The sequence below is a fragment of the Rattus norvegicus genome, chromosome 12 (assembly GCF_036323735.1).
Source record: "Rattus norvegicus strain BN/NHsdMcwi chromosome 12, GRCr8, whole genome shotgun sequence".
In the NCBI taxonomy this organism is placed as follows: domain Eukaryota; kingdom Metazoa; phylum Chordata; class Mammalia; order Rodentia; family Muridae; genus Rattus; species Rattus norvegicus.
The window spans coordinates 46,108,423-46,129,813 of NC_086030.1; the positions used below are offsets into that span (position 1 = coordinate 46,108,423).

The 21,391-nt window shown below is 49.5% G+C and overlaps 1 protein-coding gene across 2 annotated transcripts in view; it reads left to right on the top strand.

The window, feature by feature from the left end:
* Ccdc60 (coiled-coil domain containing 60) overlaps positions 1-21,391 on the top strand; it is a 165,685-nt gene that overhangs the window by 133,029 nt on the left and 11,265 nt on the right. For both annotated transcript variants that reach the window (XM_006249464.4, NM_001034945.2), the window contains exons 6-9: positions 2,913-3,003; positions 6,945-7,161; positions 13,441-13,525; positions 17,774-17,845. In XM_006249464.4, the coding sequence (XP_006249526.1) occupies positions 2,913-3,003; positions 6,945-7,161; positions 13,441-13,525; positions 17,774-17,845 (465 nt within the window). The remainder of the gene's footprint in view (positions 1-2,912; positions 3,004-6,944; positions 7,162-13,440; positions 13,526-17,773; positions 17,846-21,391) is intronic.

Below are 21,391 nucleotides of genomic sequence, written 5' to 3' on the forward strand. Positions count from 1 at the left end.
GGTGAGGGTAGTGGGTTCCATTTGGCGAACAGAGCTAGTAAAGAAGGTTCCCCAACTGGCTTTCAGCCTCATCAGCAAGATGAGCAGTGGACTTCCCCGCTCCAGCTGCGTTTGATCTCTCCTCCCCGCCCACTGATCTTCCTTTTGGGTTTATTTGCTACTGAGAGCGAAACATCAGAGAGCCCAAGCTTGTCTAACCTGGCCTCTCCTTTATCAATGGCTTTGCAGAGGCGGTGCCGAGGGCTGCAGCAGGTCTGCAGGGATCCGGCTGCTTCTCTAGTTCATTTAGCCTGCCGCTTGAAGTTGCAATAGACTTCAGGTCGCCTCGGAAGTCGTCGGCATTAGCGGAAGGCTTCTATCTCCCCGACTGGACCTGAATATTTAAGATTTCGAAAGCTTGGCTGGGCCCAGATTTAATTTTGAAAGGGAAAGGGTGTTGCTTTTGAACTTCAAGAAGGAGCTGGCAGCTCAGCGGGGGCTGCCTTAGCAAAGAAGAAAGCCAGAAGCCCTGGCTCATGAAAGACACCGTGGAACACCAAGGCCGCCTATTGGTTAGCTTGCAACCAGGCTTCAGAAGGGCCGCTGCTTAAACGCTGCATAAGGCTGGAGAGGGGCTCCCTCCTCCAGTTGGGTTTTAAACATTCCCTAATTTGATTACTCGAGGGAAAAGCAAGCAGAACGGACTCAAATGAGCTTCTCTGTTCATTATTCAGAACTCTTTACTGTGTTACTCAAATATAAAGTCTTACAAAAGGCTTGGAGGCATATCCTGCCCCCACCTCAGCCCCGTTCCCATTCTGAAATGTGTTCTTATATCATGGTTATGACCTCCTAGACATCCAACAGATCCTGCCTCTGGGGCAAAAGAGCCCCTCTCCTTATTGGTGACAGCCTGTGGATCTGCTACTCATAAGAAGCCAGCCTTAAGTTCAGTTCATCTGACTATTCTCCTCCCCTGTGTCTGAATACTTTGATCCGCAGCCATCCTGCGGGCAGACTCTGACAAGCCTGGACACTGAATGACATCCCCCAACCCCAGCCATCAAAGTCGCTCTGATCACTTCATCCCCTCAAATCCCTGCTCCATACAGGCTGAGAGCCAGCCAAGTACATCACGGGTCTCCTGCACCCAAAACTATCCCGCAGAGAAAACAGGGCTTTAAAGGAATGGTTGAATGGATGATGAGATGTATGAATGAGTAGGAATGTGGATGGATGGATGGGCGTGTGAAGAGGTACGTGTAGGTGAGTGGGAGGCTGGATGGGTGTGTGGTTAGGTGGGTGGGTGGATGGATAATGGATAGATGGATAATGGATGGATGGGTGGGTGGCTGGGTGGGTGGATGGATGGATGGGTGGATGGATGGATGGATGGATGGATGGATGGATGGGTGGATGGATGGATGGGTGGATGGATGGATGGATGGATGGATGGATGGGTGGATGGATGGATGGGTGGATGGATGGATGGGTGGATGGATGGATGGATGGATGGATGGGTGGATGGATGGATGGGTGGATGGGTGGATGGATGGGTCGGTGGATGGGTGGATGGATGGGTGGGTGGCTGGGTGGGTGGATGGATGAGTGGATGGATGAGTGGATGGATGGATGGATGGATGGATGGATGGATGGAAACATAGGTAGACAGTAAGTAGATGGATGGATAAGATAGATAATGAAAGAATAGGATAGAAAATTTGATAAGCCAATTGATTGTTTGTACGGGTAGTTAGATCATACAGTGAGATTACCCACTTGTGAACCAGTGAAGACTCAAGGTCCCATAACCATTAAATTCAGAATCTAAAGGCTCCCCTGATCTCAGCTTTTTCAGAACTCCTTTGGTCATGAAATCAGACCCAAATCCAAAATGAACCAAACTGAAGCTTAACGTGGAACTCCAATTTTAGAGTCTTAAATATCCACATACTATATTCAACACGTTAGTGTGTTTCACTATAAGAGCCTTCCCCGAACCCATTGGAAGGGTTATAGTTATACGGGTACGTGCAGCGTATCCCACTGAAGAACCCCACTATGGTAAATTCGATGACATGGCTGTAAGGGAGCAATCACCCACAGAGCCCTTCGGGGATTTAGTCTCTTATCCAGAAAGTTCCCACCTGGGGAGGGCATGGTGTTGTAAGGCCTGAAACTCATTCTCAGGGAGGAGGAGGGCATTGTAATAATAATGATGATGGTGATGATAATAATAATAATAATTCAAGATCATGGTATAAGAGAGGCACAGAGCCCTGGGGCAAGGATCCCTGCGTCTGGTCTTCTCCTTGGCTGCATAGGGGGTGATAATGAATCTGGCTTACTGAGATAGTGACGATAGTGACGGAGATGACCCCGTGAGTGCCCGGGAGCATCTGACATGGAGCCTCTCACATAACTACTCACCAGTAAACCTCAGACCAGGGGCTTCATCTTGTAGCTCACCACACCCCTGCCTACTCTCCCCGCCCCCACCCCCCCATCCCCAGCTGTGCTGTGCTGTGCTGTGCTCCTGACATTGCTGCCCATGATCAACACACAAGGCACAGCCAGAAATAAGCTCACCTCCAGGTCCAGCCCTGGCATAACTGCAGTCAGACCCTGGACTCCATGATGTCCAAGTCCAGAACACAAATAGATACAGAATCCATGCAAATGTATCCCGTCTTCCTCAGTCCTCACTTCGGAAATGGTGGTCCCTCTCAGCCTTCAGTTTGTTCCCTTCAAAAGACCCATCTATGGAGAACTGCCCCACACACACTTCAAAAGCAGCAGGGGAGAAAACCATCCCAGAGACCAGCCACTAGTCAGCCCAAATCTATGTTTCCATAGGGGACAGGTGAGGGGCGGGGCCTTGTACTAAACCAAGACTCTGCAAATTGAAACTCATTCAGCTATTCCTCACACAGGGACCCCGGTGGCAGCAAGAGCACGATAAAGAAGATTAACAAGGACAAGTCCATGGGGCAGAGGTGGGATCACTTCGTCACGGCACCCAAGGTAACCAGAGTCCACACTCATATGAGAGCCCAGGCCTCAGGCAGGGGGAGAAGTGGGCGTCCCACAGTCTCTGAAGGGAAAGGCTTATTTATGTCTGGCTGGCTGGCTGGCTGGCTGGGTGGCTGTCCGGGTGGCTGTCTGTGAGACTGTCTTGGTGTCTGACTAGGTGTCTGACTAGGTGGCTGTGTAGGTGTCTGTCTGGGATGCTATCTAGCTGTCTGTCTAGGTGGCTGTCTGGATGGCTGTCTGGGTGGCTGTCTGAGTGGTTCTCCAAGCAAAGGAAATACCACATGCCAACGGTTGTTGGGGTCTTTTTGGTTTTGGTGTTGTTGTTTGGTTGGTTTGTTGGTTTTGTTGCTGTTGATAAATTTTAATTAAAATGGTTATCGGGGATTATAGGAAAAATGACATTTGCCCAGACACACTGGAAGAAGAAAGGAAAGGGGAGGAGGGGTTCGATTGGCATCTGCTGCTTAGTTGAGATATCAAGAAGGAAACAAATTCATTTTATTCTTTCCTTTAACCAATAGGCTCTCTCTCCATCTCTGTCTCTCTCTGTGTATGTCTCTCTGTCTCTCCTTTCTCTGTCTCTCTTCCTCTGTCTCTGTCTCTCTGTCTCTCTGTCTCTCTTTGTCTCTCTCTGTCTCTGTCTTTCCCTCCCTCTCTCCCTCACCCCTCACTCCCCACTCCCCACTCCCCAGACAGTCTTCCAGGCCACACGCGTCTTCACTGTCAAGAGGTATTTCGAGGCCTGTTATCCTCAACCCAAAGTTCTGCCTTTCCCCCAAAGCTCATGAATCCCTCTACTCAACAAGCACAGGTGAAGCCACTATCAGCTGGGGTGCACAGCTGTGCAGCTGAGGTGCACACAGACCATGCCCCCTCACCCTCAGAACCAAACCAGCACCCACCTCCACCTACCCCATGCCAGTGAGCTCAGGGAAAGGATAAGTGCACTTTAAAGTGTGAAGACGGAAGCAGGCGAGATGGCTCAGAGGTAAGGGGGGCTTGCAGCCAAGGCTGATGTCCTGAGTTCGATCTCCAGATCCAGACCCAGCATGTTAGGAGGAGAGAGTACACACATACACACACACACATACACACACACACATACACACACACACATACACACACACACATACACACACACACATACACACACACACATACACACACACACACACACACACACACACACACACATTGCTCCATGCTGCTCTTAATGTCCTCCAGGACACCATTCTTACGCAGTGATGGGAGTAGTAGCTGAAGCTCAGAGAGGCTGAGCGACGTGCATGGGGTCGCAGAGCTGGACCTTGGGCCTGTGTGTTCAACCTGGGGGTCTTCAGAGTCACGGTCCCCACTACAGGACCGTTTTACCACATCCTGCTCTTTTTGTCAGCACCCTCACAGACCCAAAAAGCAAGAGCCCATGTTTCCTCACACAAAGTTGCTATGGAGACACAGTGTACATCTATCTCTAGAGATACACAAAGCAGGAGAAACCATGAGCCTCAGTGGGGGAAAACGTGTCCTTCCAGAATGTTCGGTAAATGCTACTGTGGAATTCTTACAAGCAAATCTCCAGCAGACCCTGACAGTAGTGCAGTCCACGCCAGGGGTGGCAGAACACTGGAGCAGCCACTCTAGCTCCATCTACTTTGTGACCTTGGATGAACCTTTTCTTCTCACCTGACCTCAGTTTATCCCTCTGTAAAATGAAGATCTCGAAAGAGACCGCAGCCAACAGTCCCCCAGTGGGTCTTTGGAAGGCACAGACATCATCAGTAGCATGCAGCATTCCTGGAGAGGGGAAATCTTGTCAATGGAAAAAAAAAACAAAAAAAAAACAAAAAAACAAAACTCCTGTTGCCTAGAACACAGCAGGGAGTGGTGAGGTCGGTAGCAAAATGAAGCATGTGGAAAGGGTAGACTTGGGGAATCCCTATTACCCCCGTGCAAACGGGAGCCCAGGGCTCAAACATATAGGTTTTTCTCCAAGTTTATAATTAAAAACAAAAAGAAAAAGAGTGGCTAAACATGTCTCCCAGTGGGCATCCAACCCCTGCTTCTCAGAAAAGCATAAGGATTCACTCAAGGAAAGCTTCCCCTGTTACAGAAAAGGAAAAGAGAAAGATAGGGGGGAAAGCCAGGCCCTCCTGAGGCGGCAGAACATGGCAGCCGAGTCACATCACTGCTGAGCAAACTTAAATCAGGGAGAGTCGACAAAGGGCAAGGGTGGGCAGCACACTGGAGCGACCACACCTCTCCCAACAGTTTATCCCTGTCCCCCCACGGCTCTCAACAAATCAGAAGCGTCAGCCCTCCTCTAGGTCCCCAACTCCCCGCCCCGCTGGGGCAGCTAATTGAATGTCGATTAATGGACAACTTTAGGAACACAGATGAAATCCCAGCTCAGGGGAGGACTGCAGGCACAAAGGTCCTTTTGTGGCCACCTCGGTCCATTCCCCATTGTTTTATAAATGGGGAAACTGAGGCAGGGTGTTCTAGCCCCGCGGTGGGGAGTTCAAGGCTCCTTGCCAGACCCTTGATTGCCCCCAGAGACACGGGCCGTTAAGCCTTCAACAATGGCGTTGGTCTAAAGACTGTTCTCCAGTGCCAAGTGGCAGCTGAAGCAGGAAGGGGTGACCTCTACGTGCACAGGCGGCCCCTGAGCTCTGACATCCTCTCTCACCGGGTGGCAGGAGCTGTAGAGCTTCCTGTCAGGCTGACAACCACCCCACCCCACCCCCTCTCCAAGCTACAAAATCAGGGCAAGGGAAGCCTCCTGGCTGACGTAAGGTCTCACTGTTGATTGACTTTTCCCTCCCTCACTGTCCTCTCTGTGCGCTGCCTCTGAGAACTGCATAAACCAACCCAAACTCCAGCCCCCTCCGCCACCCCCCGCCCACCCACCCACCCACCCACACCCACACCCACACCCACCCATCCCATGCTGAAGCCTTTTTGTGCAAAATTTTGCCAAAAAAACAAAACAAACAAAGAAAAACCCCAAAAAATAAAACCTTGGGTAAGGGAACAAAGCAAAGAAAGAAATCTGAGGTAAGGAATCACCCCTCTCCTCCTTCCCCCCATCTTCTCCCTCTCCCTGTGCTTCTAGAGCAGAGAAGTTCTGCCTATAGTCAAGGCCCTGCAAGGCAGCTGAGCAAAGTATGACTAACACACTTGCACATCAACAGCAGTCAGTTCCAGCAGCAAACCTAGCATCATGGTGATAAATCTCAGTACAGCCTACAGGACCCTAGCTGTAGGGTCCCCGCCGCCCCGCCCCCCAGGACCTTAGAGGTTATGAGTTTCCTATAAAGAGGCTGTCAACCCAAGTCTCTCGAGCACTCTGATCTTAAAAGCTCTCAAGGGAAATTATTTCTGGGGCTGAGGAGATGGCTCAGTGAGTTGGAAGGCTTGCTGCACAGGCATAGAGGCTCAAGTTCAAATCCCCACCACCTCCATCAAAAGCCTGGCAGGTCAATGTGTGTGCTGTGTGCTTGTGACCCCAGCTCCACTGGGAGAGTGGTGGAGATTTCTGGCTGTCAGTGAGAGACTGTCTCTCAGGATTATTAGTAAGAAACAAGGGCACTTCCCGTGTCTTCTGATGGGCTTGGTTGCTTCAGGTCCAGCAGGCGCCCATGGTGTTCAGAAGGAGGCCAGGGAGGAATTAGCATCATTTGACCCTCACCTCAACCTCTGCAGCAACTCAAAATACCACTTTCTCCTCCCTTCCCTACTTCCTTCTTTACTTCCTCACTCCTTCCCTCCCTCCCTTCCTTCCTCCTCCCTTCCTTCTCCCCCTTCTGCCCCTCAACCTTCCTTCTCTCCCTTGCCCTTGTTCCCATCCCTATGGCTTCCTTTCCCTCCCTCCTCCCCCTTCCCATCTTCCTTCATCCTTTCTCACATCCTTCTTTCTTCTCTCTTTCCTTCAGACCAAGAAATTCAAAGCCCCTGCCATCCGCAGCTTAGCCACCCGAAAACCCAGCAGGCGAGGCTCCGCCCTCAGCCTGACTCGGACCAGTGGGGGCTCTTCTCCCCAGAGCAGCATGATGTCAGTGAACCCCAGCTCTGACGAGCCCACCGGCAGCAAAGACATCGAAGACAACGAGTCATCCTCCACTAAGCCGGAAGAGGAAGTTCTCCACTTCAGTAAGTCCCGCCTAAGAGCCGATGGAGGTTTGCCTTGATAACCCCAGGTTCTCGAGCCCCTCCTGCCCCACCTCTGATTCCTTTCAGCAGAGACACGGGGGTCAAAGGTCTCCATCATCTGGCTGTTTCAAAGCCTTTGGGTCCCTTCCCCTGACTCCCATCTCTGAGCCCAATGACCCATAAAGGCTGAAAATATCCCCTGTAAGTCATGCACCACTGTGAGCCATTTCCCCACGGCGATGCAGCCACAATCACCACTTAGCCCTATAACACATTAAAAATATTCTATTTACCTCAGTTTCTATAGAACACTTCACGAAGATAGAAGTTTTGACCAAGATATTTCTATCTTATTTCATTCTGCATTCTTCAAATCCAGTACCAGTTTCTATGCAGATTTACAGATGTGCCGTTTTTGCTTGTTTTAGAGGTGTGTGTGTGTGTGTGTGTGTGTATGTGAGACAACACATGTTTATATAACCCAAGATGTCCTGCGACTCACAATCCACCTGCCTCAGTTTGCTGCTACCACCCCCCCCACTTCAAAGCACCATACATTTTAACCATGCATGGTTAAATGTATGAGCCAATAAGTTTATGACGTTGACAGAGTATACATCTGTGTATCTGTTGTCCCAGTCCAACTTTAAAACATTCCCAATCAACCCAGCAGAAGACATGGCCCACCATTGTCCCTCTCCCTCCCAAGACCGAACCTGAAGGGCCACAAATCTACTTTTTGCATAGCCTTTCTCTTATCAGCCACCTTTATAGCAGTTCACAAGGCAATTGTAGACTTCCTAGGAACCTCCTGAAAGCTATGGGTCTTCTTTTAAGAAAGAAATCTAAAGCCACAAATGGGTCTATTTCACAAATCATGTCAAATATTCATCCCCAGAGTTCCCTGCATGGAGCAAATATAACAAGACATGGAGCAGGGACTCTGTGGGCAAGCACAAGGACTGGAGTTCAAATCCCCAGAACCACAAAGAAAAACAAAAGCCAGATGTGGAACCCAAGTGTCCATAATCCCAGCATTCCCACAGAGAAATGGGAGGCCAGGGCAAGAATTCCCAGGAGCTTATGAGCCACTGAGTCTCATATACACAGTAGAAAAATGACAGAGCTCCTGTTACAAGATGACATCTGACGGCTGAGCTGGGGCCAGCCCAGGAAGAACTGGCAAGGACTGGGTGTTGTTTAGATCCAAAGAGGTCAGAATGAACATAGAGTTTGGGTTGGGCCAGAGTAATCAGAACCAAAACCAAGCCAAACTCCAGAAGTGCAAGAAGGAGTCAGGACAAGTCAACAAGGGCCCAAGGAGGAGTCAGCACAAGTCAATGGGGGGCCCATGAAGGAGTCAGCACAAGTCAATGGGGGGCCCATGGAGGAGTCAGCACAAGTCAATGGGGGGCCCATGGAGGAGTCAGCACAAGTCAATGGGGGCCCATGGAGGAGTCAGGACAAGTCAATGGGGGGGGGGGCCAAGGGAGACTTGGAGCTCTCAAAGCTGCTCTCTGGGCAGATGCACTTCTCGAGACAGAGAGGGAGCAAGACAATGATTCTTCAGAATCAGTCTGTATGTGCTGAGCATCCATGATAAGGGAGGAATGAGGGATAGTACATTTAAGAAGGAAAACTGGGGTGGGAAACAAGAAAGCCATAAAGAACAGGATGACTTAGATCTCTAGTACTCAGAGGCCTGTGATAATGCTGACCTAGAGAACAGGCTCCGTCTTCTCCACAGCTTGGAGAGGTGACAGCTCAAACCAGGATGGTCCACAGAAGCCTTTCTCACCTCTCACCACGGTGCTGAGACATGAAGAGATGACACTGGGAAGGGGATCAAGGCTTGACAGTTTGTAACACTCTGCTCCTCGCCCTGCCCCCACTCGCTGATTTTTCTCCACATTGATCCGGATTGTTAAATACTGGACACAGTGACTTCCGAACCCCTACTCCCAGCCGAGCATCTTTCAGTCATACCCATGGCCTACAAGACAACTTATTCAGGATGCTGATAACTGGCATCCTGCTGGTTCAGACCTTCAGCAGCCCAGCTGACCTTCCTTTGTTCAGGAATAACATTCTATGTCATTTCCCTGTATATACACACACACACACACACACACACCTGGGGCTGATAGATATTCCCTTGATCTTCAAGCCCCAGTTCCGGTGCATCTAACCTCTCTGGACCCAATCAGGTCTTCTCTCTTCGAGTCCGTTGATACTTTTATTGAAGACTTCATTTTACTTTACTCTTTCCATCTCACGGTGTCAAAGAGGTACTTCTTTTGGTTGACACAGAGGCCTGGACCAAAAAAAAAAAAAAAAACAAAAACAAAAACAAACAAACAAAACACCCAGTGACTTAAAAAAGATCAAAGTTTACATTTTCCTACAGACTAAAGAAGGCTAAGCGAGGGTGGATAAAAATGACTCTCAAACTTGTCACCACAGATCCACTTTACTCTGTTTCTTCAGTTGACCAACACCAATTTCACCTCATGGTCCAGAATGGCCATCAGATCTCTAACTGTCATACCCGTGTCCTAGGTCTGAGGCAGAAGGCAGTAGACAAAGTGTAAAAGTGCCCACACCCAAGTGTGGTGAGCACCCTTCTCAGCAGCTCTGCTCCACACTTCTAAAACCTCAAAGCGGTAAATAGACGGGCAGTCAAAGGTACTTGACACCAAGCCTGATTGCCTGAGTCGGATTCCTGGGACCCACAGGGTTGAAGGAGAGGGTTGGCGGATTCCAAGATTTCCCTCTGACCTCCATACATATACACACGGGAGGGAGGGAAGGAGGGAGGGAGGGAAGGAGGGAGGGAGGAGCAATGAAGGAGGGAGAATAAAACCTCATCACCTAGATTTCTCAGTCATAGGACTACACCTAACTGCAAAGGATGCAGGGAAAAATGAACTGGAAAAAAATTTCCCCTTCCAGATGGAAAAGAGAGAGAGAGAGAGAGAGAGAGAGAGAGAGAGAGAGGGAAAAGAGAGAGAGAGAGAGAGGGAAAAGAGAGAGAGAGAGAGGGAAAAGAGAGAGAGGGAAAAGAGAGAGAGAGAGAGAGAGGGAAAAGAGAGAGAGAGAAAAGAGAGAAAAGAGAGAGAGAGGGAAAAGAGAGAGAGAAAAGAGAGAAAAGAGAGAGAGAGAGGGAAAAGAGAGAGAGAGAGAGGGAAGAGAGAGAGAGAGAGAGAGAGAGGGAAGAGAGAGAGAGAGAGAGAGGGAAGAGAGAGAGAGAGAGAGAGAGAGAGAGAGAGAGAGAGGTATTAAAGAACTTTGAAGGGGAAGGGAGAGCAGACCCCTGCAGGTCTGGCTGTACTGCTTCATACCTTCATCCTAGTGTACACTAAATGGTGCAGCCACTGCTGAGAAAGATTTCCACCAGGGTCTGTCTCGAGGGGGTGGGGGAGGGGAGCCTCCTTTAGCCCCTCCCCTCTCTCCTTTCGTTTGCATCTTCAGCCCCACCCCATTTGCTGCAGCCTTGACAAAGGCATATTAGATCCTCACCTTTGAAAACCTGCTCAACTGAACAGGTTGATGATGCTGAACTCCTGATTCCCACCCAGAGCAGCATGCCTTCTGGGGAGGTCTAACTTCCAGGCCAGCTGCACGATGAAGCTTATGAAGATCCCTGGGGACAGAGGGCTGTGACCTCTCCACTGACTGACCCCTTCCCCAAAGCCCGACCCATTCTTCCTGCTAGGACTGTGGGGAGATGTGAATCCAGTACCATCCAGTGCTTTCCCTCAAAGGGGACCATAAAATAAATATAAATAAATATATGTGCATGTATGTTAATATATTAACATATATTGATTAGTAATATATATTGGTATTGATATATTACATATAATACATAAATATACATCTATAGGTATAGATATATAAAAAGACCTTCCACTCAATGAGGCCGGCCATGTAATGTTTGTTCTAAAGCAAACCCAAGAACACCATCTTACCACTCTCCCTTCAAATGCTCAAATTTCATTAATTTCTCCTTGTCTCCTTCTTGGTTCCCAAAATTATTTGAAAACTATTTCAGAAGTTTCCCCTTCTGTCAGTGTCTCTACACATGTGTGCTTCCTCCTCCCCTTGGGTCAAGGCCGCCCTCCTCTCTCTCTGTTCTTAAATCTGGAAATTCTGGACCATCCCCAAGTGATGCTTCAGCACCTTGGACAGCTATATGGTCCAGGACAAGGTGTTTCCCAGAGAGAGGTTTGTTATCAAGCAAGGAGTGGAAAAGAGCGGGGTGGGGATGGGGGATCTGCAAATGTGTGACCCTGTAAAACACTGTTGTTCACTTACACCCAGCCTTCATCTTTTGTGAAACACAGGGCTTTCTCTGTATCTCATTTTCTAACTTTATTTAGAGTGTCTGTGGCTTCCTAGGGAGGCCAGTACGCGAGGTTTAACACAATAATAATTTATTGCCTCAAAGTTGTGGGGACCTGGCTTCCAAAATCATGGGGGTCAATGAAGAGGTGCTTCTCCTTTCTTTTGCTAGCCTTCTCTAGCTGGCAGATGCTGGGAAGGCTGACATCCCTCACCACACACCTCTATCCCTGATACGGCATGGCCATGCTCACCTCAATGTGTCCTCCAACTCCTCCTCCTCCTCCTCTTCCAAGGACACCAGTCACACCAGCATAAGAGCCTACCACATTACACTCTAGTGTGACCTCATCCTTACCGATCACAATTACCATAACTGCTTCCAATCAACATCCTTTTCTGAAGTCCCGGAGATTAGGAATTCAGCGTATCTTTTGAGAGGCAAGACTCAACTTGAAGGAGACAGGCATCAAAAAGCATTTGCAAAGTATATAGGACAGAACGTGCTAAGCGGAAAGTCAAGGTTGCTTCTAAGACACCTGAGAAAACTCCTGGAGGAAGGGGGGATTTGTCAAGATGCAGGAGTTTCACTTGCATCAGCACTTCCAGGAGCATGGCCAGGGAAAGCATCACACACGTGGAGGCTCCCACCTCACAGCTGCAAGGCCTGGGGTTAGCAAAAAGGAAGGGGCTGGAACAAGCCCTGTAAGACCTGTGCACCCCACCTCCTAGCAGCTCATCCGGAATGGACTCAACACTGATGAAGTTTGCCCCTTGGAGACCTGTGCCAGCACTCTCAAAGCACCATGAACCAGAGACTAAAACTCTATCACCTGAAACCTTGTCAGCTGACAGGGGTGTTGCAGGCCAGAAATCACAAGTCTGCCTGAAACTCAGCCAGTGTGTGGCAGATGAGGACAGTACGGTCACTTTCAGAGGAATTAGGGTCTCTGGATGTTTATGCAAAAGCTTGGTTTTGAAAAGGCCGGCACTCTCCTCAAATCACACGAAGTGGCAATTGTGATCTGGACTCAGGCTGCAAATCACCAGTTTGGAAAATAATCAGTCCAAGTCCCCAAACAAGATTTCCTGTCAGAACCGGCTGGCCAGCAGGTCTCCTCAGTCAGTGAGCTCTAGCTTCAGAAACAGACTCCCAGCTCAACAACATGAAGTGGAGATGGAACACAGCCAATTTTGACCTCTGACCTCATGTATTACACACATGTGCATGTCCACCTACACATATACACATGAAAAATTACTTTTAAAGATCTTCCAAGGCTTCTTTAGTCAGGTAGAGCACAGTTGCCAGGAGAAGAAGAGAAAGTCATGGGATGGTTTTAAGTCAAGGAGTGGTGGTCAGATGGTGTACTGGCTGGTTTTGCATGTCAACATGACACAAGCTGGAGTTATCACAGAGAAAGGATCCTCCCTCAAAGAAATGCCTCCATGAGCTCCAGCTGTAAGGCATTTTCTCAGTAGTGATCGATGGGGGAGGGCCCAGCCCGTTGTAGGTGGTGCCATCCTTGGCTGGTGGTCCTGGGTTCTATAAGAAAGCAGGCTAAGCAAGCCATGGGGAAGCAAGCCAGTAAGCAGCACCCTCCATGGCCTCTGCATCAGCTCCTGCCTCCAGGTTCCTGCCCTGTATGAGTTCCTGCCCTGACTTCCTTTGGTGATGAACAGCAATGGGGAAGTGTGAGCTGAATTAACCCTTTCCTCCCTGAGTTGCTTCTTGGTCATGATGTTTTATACAGGAATGGAAAACCTGACTAAGACAGGTAACTTGCCAGCCCCTAAGAGCTGCCCCTTCTAGTGCCCATTAGGATCCCTGTCTGGGCTCTTGACTCCCACAGGCAGCGGCATCCCCAGGCCAGGCATGGGATCCACACACCATCCTGTCTCAGGTCAAAGGTAACCTCTCCTGTTCCCAATCAGGCTTACAGAAGCTCCTGGAGATGGTCCGGGAAGACGCCCGAAGAACCATCCTGATGGAGACCGAGATGCAAAAGAAAGCCCCCAGGTATGAAGTCTTAATTCCTCGGGCAGTTAAAGGGTGGCCACCACAATAGCAGTCACCATAGCACAAACCCTGAGCTGTGTGCTGTGTGCTTGTGTATGTGTACAACTGCCCAAGACTCCTGCAACAACCCCTCGAGGAGGGAGGTACATCACAAATAAAAAGAGCAGGGGTCAGAGAGGCTAAAACTGACAGACACGCTGGTGAACAGTGAGGTGACGCAAACTGCTTACATCTAGATGGTCCCATCTTCCCGGGGTGCTGTTGTTACCCACTGTCCTCAGGAGTATTTATGAGTATGTGTAAACTCCACTCAAAGAGAGCCTGAAAACCCAAGCATTAAAAATGTAGGGGTTTTTACATAAAACAACGTTGCTTTCGTTGTTGGCCAGAGATGCTTCCTCCGCATCAGGCAGCAGTCAATGCAGAAGCTCAGAACCGGTCAAAGTGCCAAGGACAGACCACTGTTGAGTGCTGGGCATGGGCACTGAGTCCACACAGGGCTCAGAGAACATTGCAGAAGACAGGGCAGAGAGAATGTAGGACCTGGAGGGTTTGGCAGGGCGCCTTGGATTGCTGTCTCCTGGATACTACACGGCTGCTGCACTCTTAAACTTACTGCTGTCATGGCAACATGCATACAGTCTGAGAAAGAGCCAGGCATCAAGGTCAGTCAATATTCCAATGGGCGGCAGTGATTCAGTGGGTTCCTCAGGAAATGGGGGGTGGGGAGTTGGGGGGCACAGAGGTTAGAAGAGACATATTGAGGGGTGTTTAGTAGGGGAGTTGGGAAAAGGGAGCTGGAATGAATATGATAAGGATACATTGTGTACAGGCATGGAGTTGTCAAAATTAAATAAAAGACGAACAAAAAAAATCAGATAGCTACAGATAGCTCACGGGTAGAGAGCAAAGCTTTGGGCTGCATACCCAGAACTTCAGAAGTCAGAGACATATAAACATAAGATAAGCGTGGTGGCATCTACTCAGGAGATGAAGCAGGAAGATTGTGAGTTTGGGGCTAGCCTGGGCTACACAGCAAGGCCCTGGCTCAAAAAAAGGGGATGGGGTGGGGTACCAATCTTGTCAGGGGTGGGATAGTCATGAGAATCCGTTTCTTCTTTCTTTGGGATAAAGTCGGGGCAAAGGCCTACCTGACATACAGAATGAGAGGACAAATATGCGGACAGCCATATGCAATCGTGGTTAGGGACCACAGCACCATCAGGGAATGGAGACAGAGATGCAATGGGATAGAGAAAAGCACAGGCATCTTTGGACACTCCGAGCAGCTCTGAACTTGAACCCGAGGTGTCCATCTTTCTAGTGAAAAGCCTCACCCACAAACCTGCGGCCTCTAAATATGCTCCAGAGGAAATGCTGGCTGTGGAGTCAGAGTCCCCTCCCCAAGTGTGGCTCCCTCTGAGAAAGCAAATTACTTACAGAAAACAAACGAAGCAAAGAAGAGGTTCATCATCAGCCTGGGCCTACCGGAATGCCAGCTATGACTTACCGTTTTTATGGCTGTAATTACACTCCACCCAACATTTTCAAATACATCACACCCCACCTCTGCCTGCTACAAGATGAATCTTGTCTGCCACAGCCTCAGTTCAAACCCACCGCCTAAGGTGGCTCAACATGGAGCCTCCCCCCACCCCCAAAGATAGTGCAGATCCATAAGGCACTCACCCAGTCAGCATTAGGGATGGACAAAGGAAGGTGACAAATGTCCACTTGGAGAGAGACCGCCCTTTTTGTAAAGGCTTCTAAGTCACGTTGGTATGGATCCAAAACCTAGTGCTGGAGAAAGAGTGTCTCTGTCCTCCTTAAACAAATGTCCTCTCATCTGTAAAATGAGACTGTGGAGCCCCTCGGTATGTGGTGCCCCTCGGTATGTGGTGCCCCTCTGTATTAGTGCTTAGAATCTAACAGACTAGGAAACATGTCTCCATCCCATCATTCAATTTCTGTGTGATATCAAGCATGCTGTTTCTCTGGAGTCTTGTTGCAGTTCTATAAAATGAATCCCCTTAGCCACCTGTCCAAAATGGCCGAAGTGAGATTAGTAAGTCATACTGTGCTTGTAAAGCACTGTGTGTGTGCTGGAAATTATGTCTGTCTCAATGAGTCTCTAGAGCATCTGGGAGATGATGCATTTATTAACATGCCAGCTTCTTCCTAACATAGAGTTAGTAATCAATAGATGCAGGGCGGGGGAGGGCAGTCAGTACTCTTATTCCTTATATAGGACCCACAAATCTTTGCAGCACAGTCCTGATACAGGTATATTCGCTGTGACCATTGCCACGTGCTCCAGTCTGCTTTCTATCACTGTGATGAAACACTGATTTAAACCAACTTGGGAAAGAAAGGGTTAACTCCAGCCTGCAGCTCCCAGGTCACACAGCCCAACACTGAGGGAAGTCAGAGCAGGAACCTGGAGGCAGAAACTGAAGCAGAGGCCATGGAAGAATGTGGCTCAGGGTGGCTTGCTTGGCTTTGCCTTCTTATACTACCCAGGACCATCTACGTAAGGGATGGTACCACCCACAGTGGGCTTGGCTCTCCCACATCAGTCAGTGATCAACTCCATTCTTTTCAAACATGCCTGCAGGCCAATCTTATGGAGGCATTTTCTCTTTTGAGGCTCACTTTTCCCAAATGCTCAAAATTCTGTCAAGCTGACAAAACCAAAACAAAAACCTACCCAGCACAGCTCACCTCACAGATGTGAGACATCCATGATGACTCCCATATGGATCATAAAGCACATGACCCTGGAGAAATCTTTCACATGGACTCTGAATTCAATTAGACAATAACCATAGCTACAGAGAAACTGTAGAGATCGCCCTTCCTCGTTAATTCTGTCTCAGAAAAATGAAATCTCACCAATTCAGTAAAGCATCAGATATTGAAGCCTCTATGAGACTAATGGGGACAGGAAAGACCTTAGGTCCCCTCATTTCACACAGCACATCAGCTCACACTGAGGTCAGCTGACAGGTTGAGAGGTTCACAGAGACCTCTCTAAAAGACCAGCCCCATCCAACCCCAGCAGCCTGAAGGCCATAGGAAAATAGCTTCTGTGTCAGGTGTTCTGATGGTTCTTCATGACTGGGGACCAGAATGGTGCCCAGCATCTAGACATCCTCTCAGACCCCCCAAGGCAGAACCTTCAAAGCAGCGCTGGTTTCTAGCAAGCCCTTCAAGTAGGCTCTATCTCCAAGTCTTGGCAATTTGACTGTGTGTATAGGATTCCATGGGGGAATGTAGTTCTGGGCTTGTGTGTGGATGCTGATGTGAGGGGGTATAGTTCTACGAGCATTGAGATTCTACAGGTATGAAATTACAGATACATGTGGAATTCTTGGTGTGGGTGGAACTCTAGGTGAGTGTGTGATTCTGGGTGACTGTGGAATTCTGAATGAGTATGTGATTCCAGGTGAGTGTGTGTTTCTAGGTAAATGTAGAATTTTAGGTGAGTATGTGATTCTAGTTAAGTGTGGAATTCTATGTGTGCTTTGCAAATGCCCCATCTGTCCATACATGTGTATATAATTCCTGTAGTGTATGTAAAATTCTAGGTACATTTTTAATTCTAAAACTGTGTATATAATTGTGGTGTGTGTGTGTGTGTGTGTGTGTGTGAGTGTGTGTGGTGTATGTGAGTGTGTGTGTGAGAGTGTGTGTGCAAGTGTGTGTGTGAGTGTGTGGTGTGTGTGTATGAGTGTGAGAGTATTGTGTCTGTGTGAGTGTGTGTGTGAGTGTGTGTGTGAGTGTGTGCGTGTGAGTGTGTGTGAGTGTGTGCGTGTGAGTGTGTGTGAGTGTGTGTGTATGAGTGTGTGTGTGAGTATGTGTGAGAGTGTGTGTGTATGTGTGAGTGTGTGTGTGTGTGTAAGTTGACTGTGAGTTCCTGACTTAGGTGCAGTTCTATAGTACTATGCATGTGGTTCTGGGGTTCTGCAATTCTCTAAAGGGGGCAGATCACCCTGGTGTGTTTGTGTGTGTGACTCTAGGGAAGCCAGGGAGTCTAAACGCAGTTTCTGAGTAAGACTCTGCCCAGCAAATCTCTGGGCACGTGGCCCAGAATCTGTGTCCTCAGCAAACCCCCTGAGTATGCCCTCCACTGTGCCTCCCCTGATCTGCTCCCCTCGGGGAGGAGGCATCTGGTCCCACCAATGGCATTTGCTGCTACAGGATGCCTGGCATCTCACACTTTGTTAAAGGACTCCTCTTGCTTTTCAGCATCCTGTCTTTAGTCAAGCAAGTCAAGAGTGACTATGGGTGGAAGGACTGGCAGACCACACACAAGTCCAGGTAGGAAATTCTGAAGCCTACAGCAGCTAGGGTGGGAGCGGGGGTGGGGACAGAGGTAGAGAAGGGGGGGAACAGAGGCAGAGAAGCTGGTCCTGTCCGAGGACGACCACACCGATACCCAGGGAGAAGGGCTGGGAGGGGAGCCTTTCCCTTCTTTTGACATCACTGAAAACAAGCTCCTTCTGCCCCGGGGCTGACTGAGCATCCAGACACTTCTCCAGACATTCCATGGCACGGTTTGCATTGAACTCTCCCATGCATGAAGAGACACAGCTCAGAGAGCACATCTTAAAATGAAATTTCATCCTGCCTGCCTGAGATCTGCAGTATGAACCTGTGGGGCACATACAGGCCTGGAGGACCTTCCTCTGAGTGAACTCTACCTCTTGCCTTGCCCAGAGTAGTCTGTCACGTGACATGGAGTCTGTTCGCTGATTGGAACCTTCCTAGGTCCCCTCTGTGGGTAAGGAGCTGCACTAGGCCTGGAAGCTTAAATAAGCAGAAGACACAAATACATCATGGGCTCACACCTTTGACTGGAACGTCCTTGTGCTCTGGGCCCTTAGACAGCACAAGGAAGGCCACAGAGGCCTCTCAGAAGGATGTGATAAGTGCACAGGGTAGATTAGGATGCTGAAGGCATCGAGGGTGATACAGGTTGCTGAATTACTTTGCATCCCAATTTGGAGCATTCTCTGAGCTCCCTCAGCTCTGAATTATAGAGTAAGCTTTCACAGTGGGTCTAACAAGCACTGATTTTGGATTAGCACTGAGCATGAATGGTCCTGGAGACCGCCTCTCAAAACTGTCATGAGATATCCAAATGTCCGTCATTTCCTCCTCAGTGAAAGACTGGGTAAAATAGACCTGAAGTTTTCCCTCACTGTCCTGTTTTATAAAAAAGAGAGGTAAAAACCAGGAATATGTTTGATGGAGGTGTGGTATGGTGCAGGAGAGGAGGTGCCTATGGGGGCCCATGCTGAGGCATCCCTTCCCCCACACAATGGGTATAGTATAGAATAGAGTTTATTTAGGGAACGGGAGGGAGTAGAGACAGAGAGAGAGAAAGAGAGACAGAGACAGACAGAGACAGAGACAGACAGAGAGACAGAGAGAGAGGAGTAGAGGTCAGCCATGAGCATGTGGAGAGAGTGGGGGATGGGAAAGGAGAGAGAAGGGACAGAGAGGGTAAGAAGGTAAGAGAGCAGGAGAGAGAGGAGGGGGCAAGCAGCCCCTTTTACAGTGAGTCAGGCACACCTGGCTGTCACCAGGTAACTGGGAGGCGGAGCCTAGAGGAATGCTAGTCTGCCCCCATGGATCCCTGAATTCAATCCATAATTGAGAATCGAGAAGGAATGTAACAGGCAGGCCTCGAATAGCCCCACGATTGGAGCCGTAGCCATGGAAAGTATTCTGGAAAAGTGGAGGGAGGAGGGGAGCCTGTTGGCCACCAAGGTCATAACCTCCGCTGAGCTTAGTATGTAAGCTGAGACCTGCAGAACAGGGACAAGCCACCCCCAACTATGAGAAGGGAAAATGGGGGGAAGGGGGAACAGCACACACAAAGGGCCTGAGGTGGGAGGAAACTTGGGGGCACTAAGCAAAACCTCCATGAGGACCAAGACAGGGGAGGAGACTGAGGTGGGCAAGAGGCCTCTGTGGCTCATGTGCTTCTCAGCAGCTGGTGACCCCCACCCCTCACCTCCCACCCCCACCCCTCACCTCCCACCCCACCCCTCACCTCCCATCCCCACCCCTCACCTCCCATCCCCACCCCTCACCTCCCACTGTTTTTCCATCAAGAGTCTACAGGAAAAAGCCCGAAGCAACATGGTCTCCCCATGAATCTTCTGCACGGGTCAGGGCAGCTTTGGAATCTGATAACAATCTCCCCCGTTTGTCTTATATTGCTAGTGGGGGGCCCTGCATCCTGTCCAGGTGGGATAAAACTTTTCTCATCACCTAAAACGTCAAAAACCTCTCGGTCCAAACCCAGAAGCTTCTAGAAAGAGCAGCAAGTGCCAGGGTCTTTTCTTTAGAAAGGACTCTGAGAGATGGCAGATCCACCTCCCAAAAGTCCCCCAAGCCATGAGACCAGAAAGGATGTAAGCCACCATCATGGGAGGGTAAGACAGCCTTACCCCCCAAACCTCACAGAGATCCACCATGATGGGAGGGTAAGACAGCCTTACCACCTGACCTCACAGAGGTCCACCATCACAGGAGGGTACAAACCTCACAGAGAAGCCATCACCATAGAGGGTAAGAGGGCATTACCCCTAAAACCTCACAGAAAAGCCACCACCATAGAGGGTAAGATGACATTATCCCCCCCAAACCTCACAGAGAAGCCATCACCATAGAGGGTAAGATGGTCTCACCCCCGCCCCCAACCTCACAGAGAAGCCACCATCATAGAGAGTAAGATGGCCTCACCCCCTGCCCCCAACCTCACAGAGAAGCCACCATCATAGAGGGTAAGAGGGCATTACCCCCAGATCTCACAGAGAAGCCACCACCATAGAGGGTAAGATGGCATTACCCCCCAAACCTCACAGAGAAGCCATCACCATAGAGGGCCTCACCCCTGCCTCCAACCTCACAGAGAAGCCACCACCATAGAGAGTAAGATGGCATTACCCCCGATCTCACTGATAAAGTGGCCAAGTTCACTATTCAGTTATTTGGAAGAAACCAGGGGAGACAGGAAGGTAATCAAGTACTAAGAAAACAAATGTCACTCAGTGTGCCAGGTGGGGTTGACACAGCCCTTCGACCCCAATATTCAAGAGGCAGAGGGAGCAGGGTGTCTGCGAGTTCAAGTCTAGCCTGGTCTACACAGGGAGTTCCAAGCGAGCCAGAACTAAGTGGTGAGACTTTGTCTCAAAAGCAAAAATGACGCTCGGGGATAAAGAAACAGCTCCGTTGGTAAAAAGTGCTTGTCTGAGTCTCTAGGACCTACATTAAAAAGCAAGGTGCATACACACGAATGCACGGCACCTGCCCCGATATTCAAGTGTCCTGGGAGAAAGGCAGCAGGGGAGGTGGGTCTGACCTGGAGAATGGGAGCAGGCCCAGCAAGAGTCCCAGAGTAGAACTCTAATCACTCCACACCTAGAAAGAGTCAAAGGCTGTATTAGAATGACTTAAGGCTGTGGTCTGGCTGGTCCAACACCAGCCATCCGTCTTCCTAAGGAAAGGCCACGAATTCAGTAGTCGTTCAGTCTACAAGGTTGGAAGTCTCTGCTTGCCTTCAGTCTATGTTGGAATCCCGAGGAAGTGGGTTCTAATTGCAGTGAGGGAATGCCCCTGCAGCAGGATAGATGAACTTGCCAGAAAGGAAAAGCAGGCTTCCTTCTTCCTGATCCATTCCCCTCTAGGTAGCACGTCACCAGGAGGTGTGGCCACAGGAGGTGTGGCCACAGGAGGTGTGGCCACCAGGAGGTGTGGCCACAGGAGGTGTGGCCACCAGGAGGTGTGGTGTAGGTTTAAGGTGGGCGTTCCCACCTCAAATGAACCAATCAAGTTAAAGCCCTCACAGGAGTG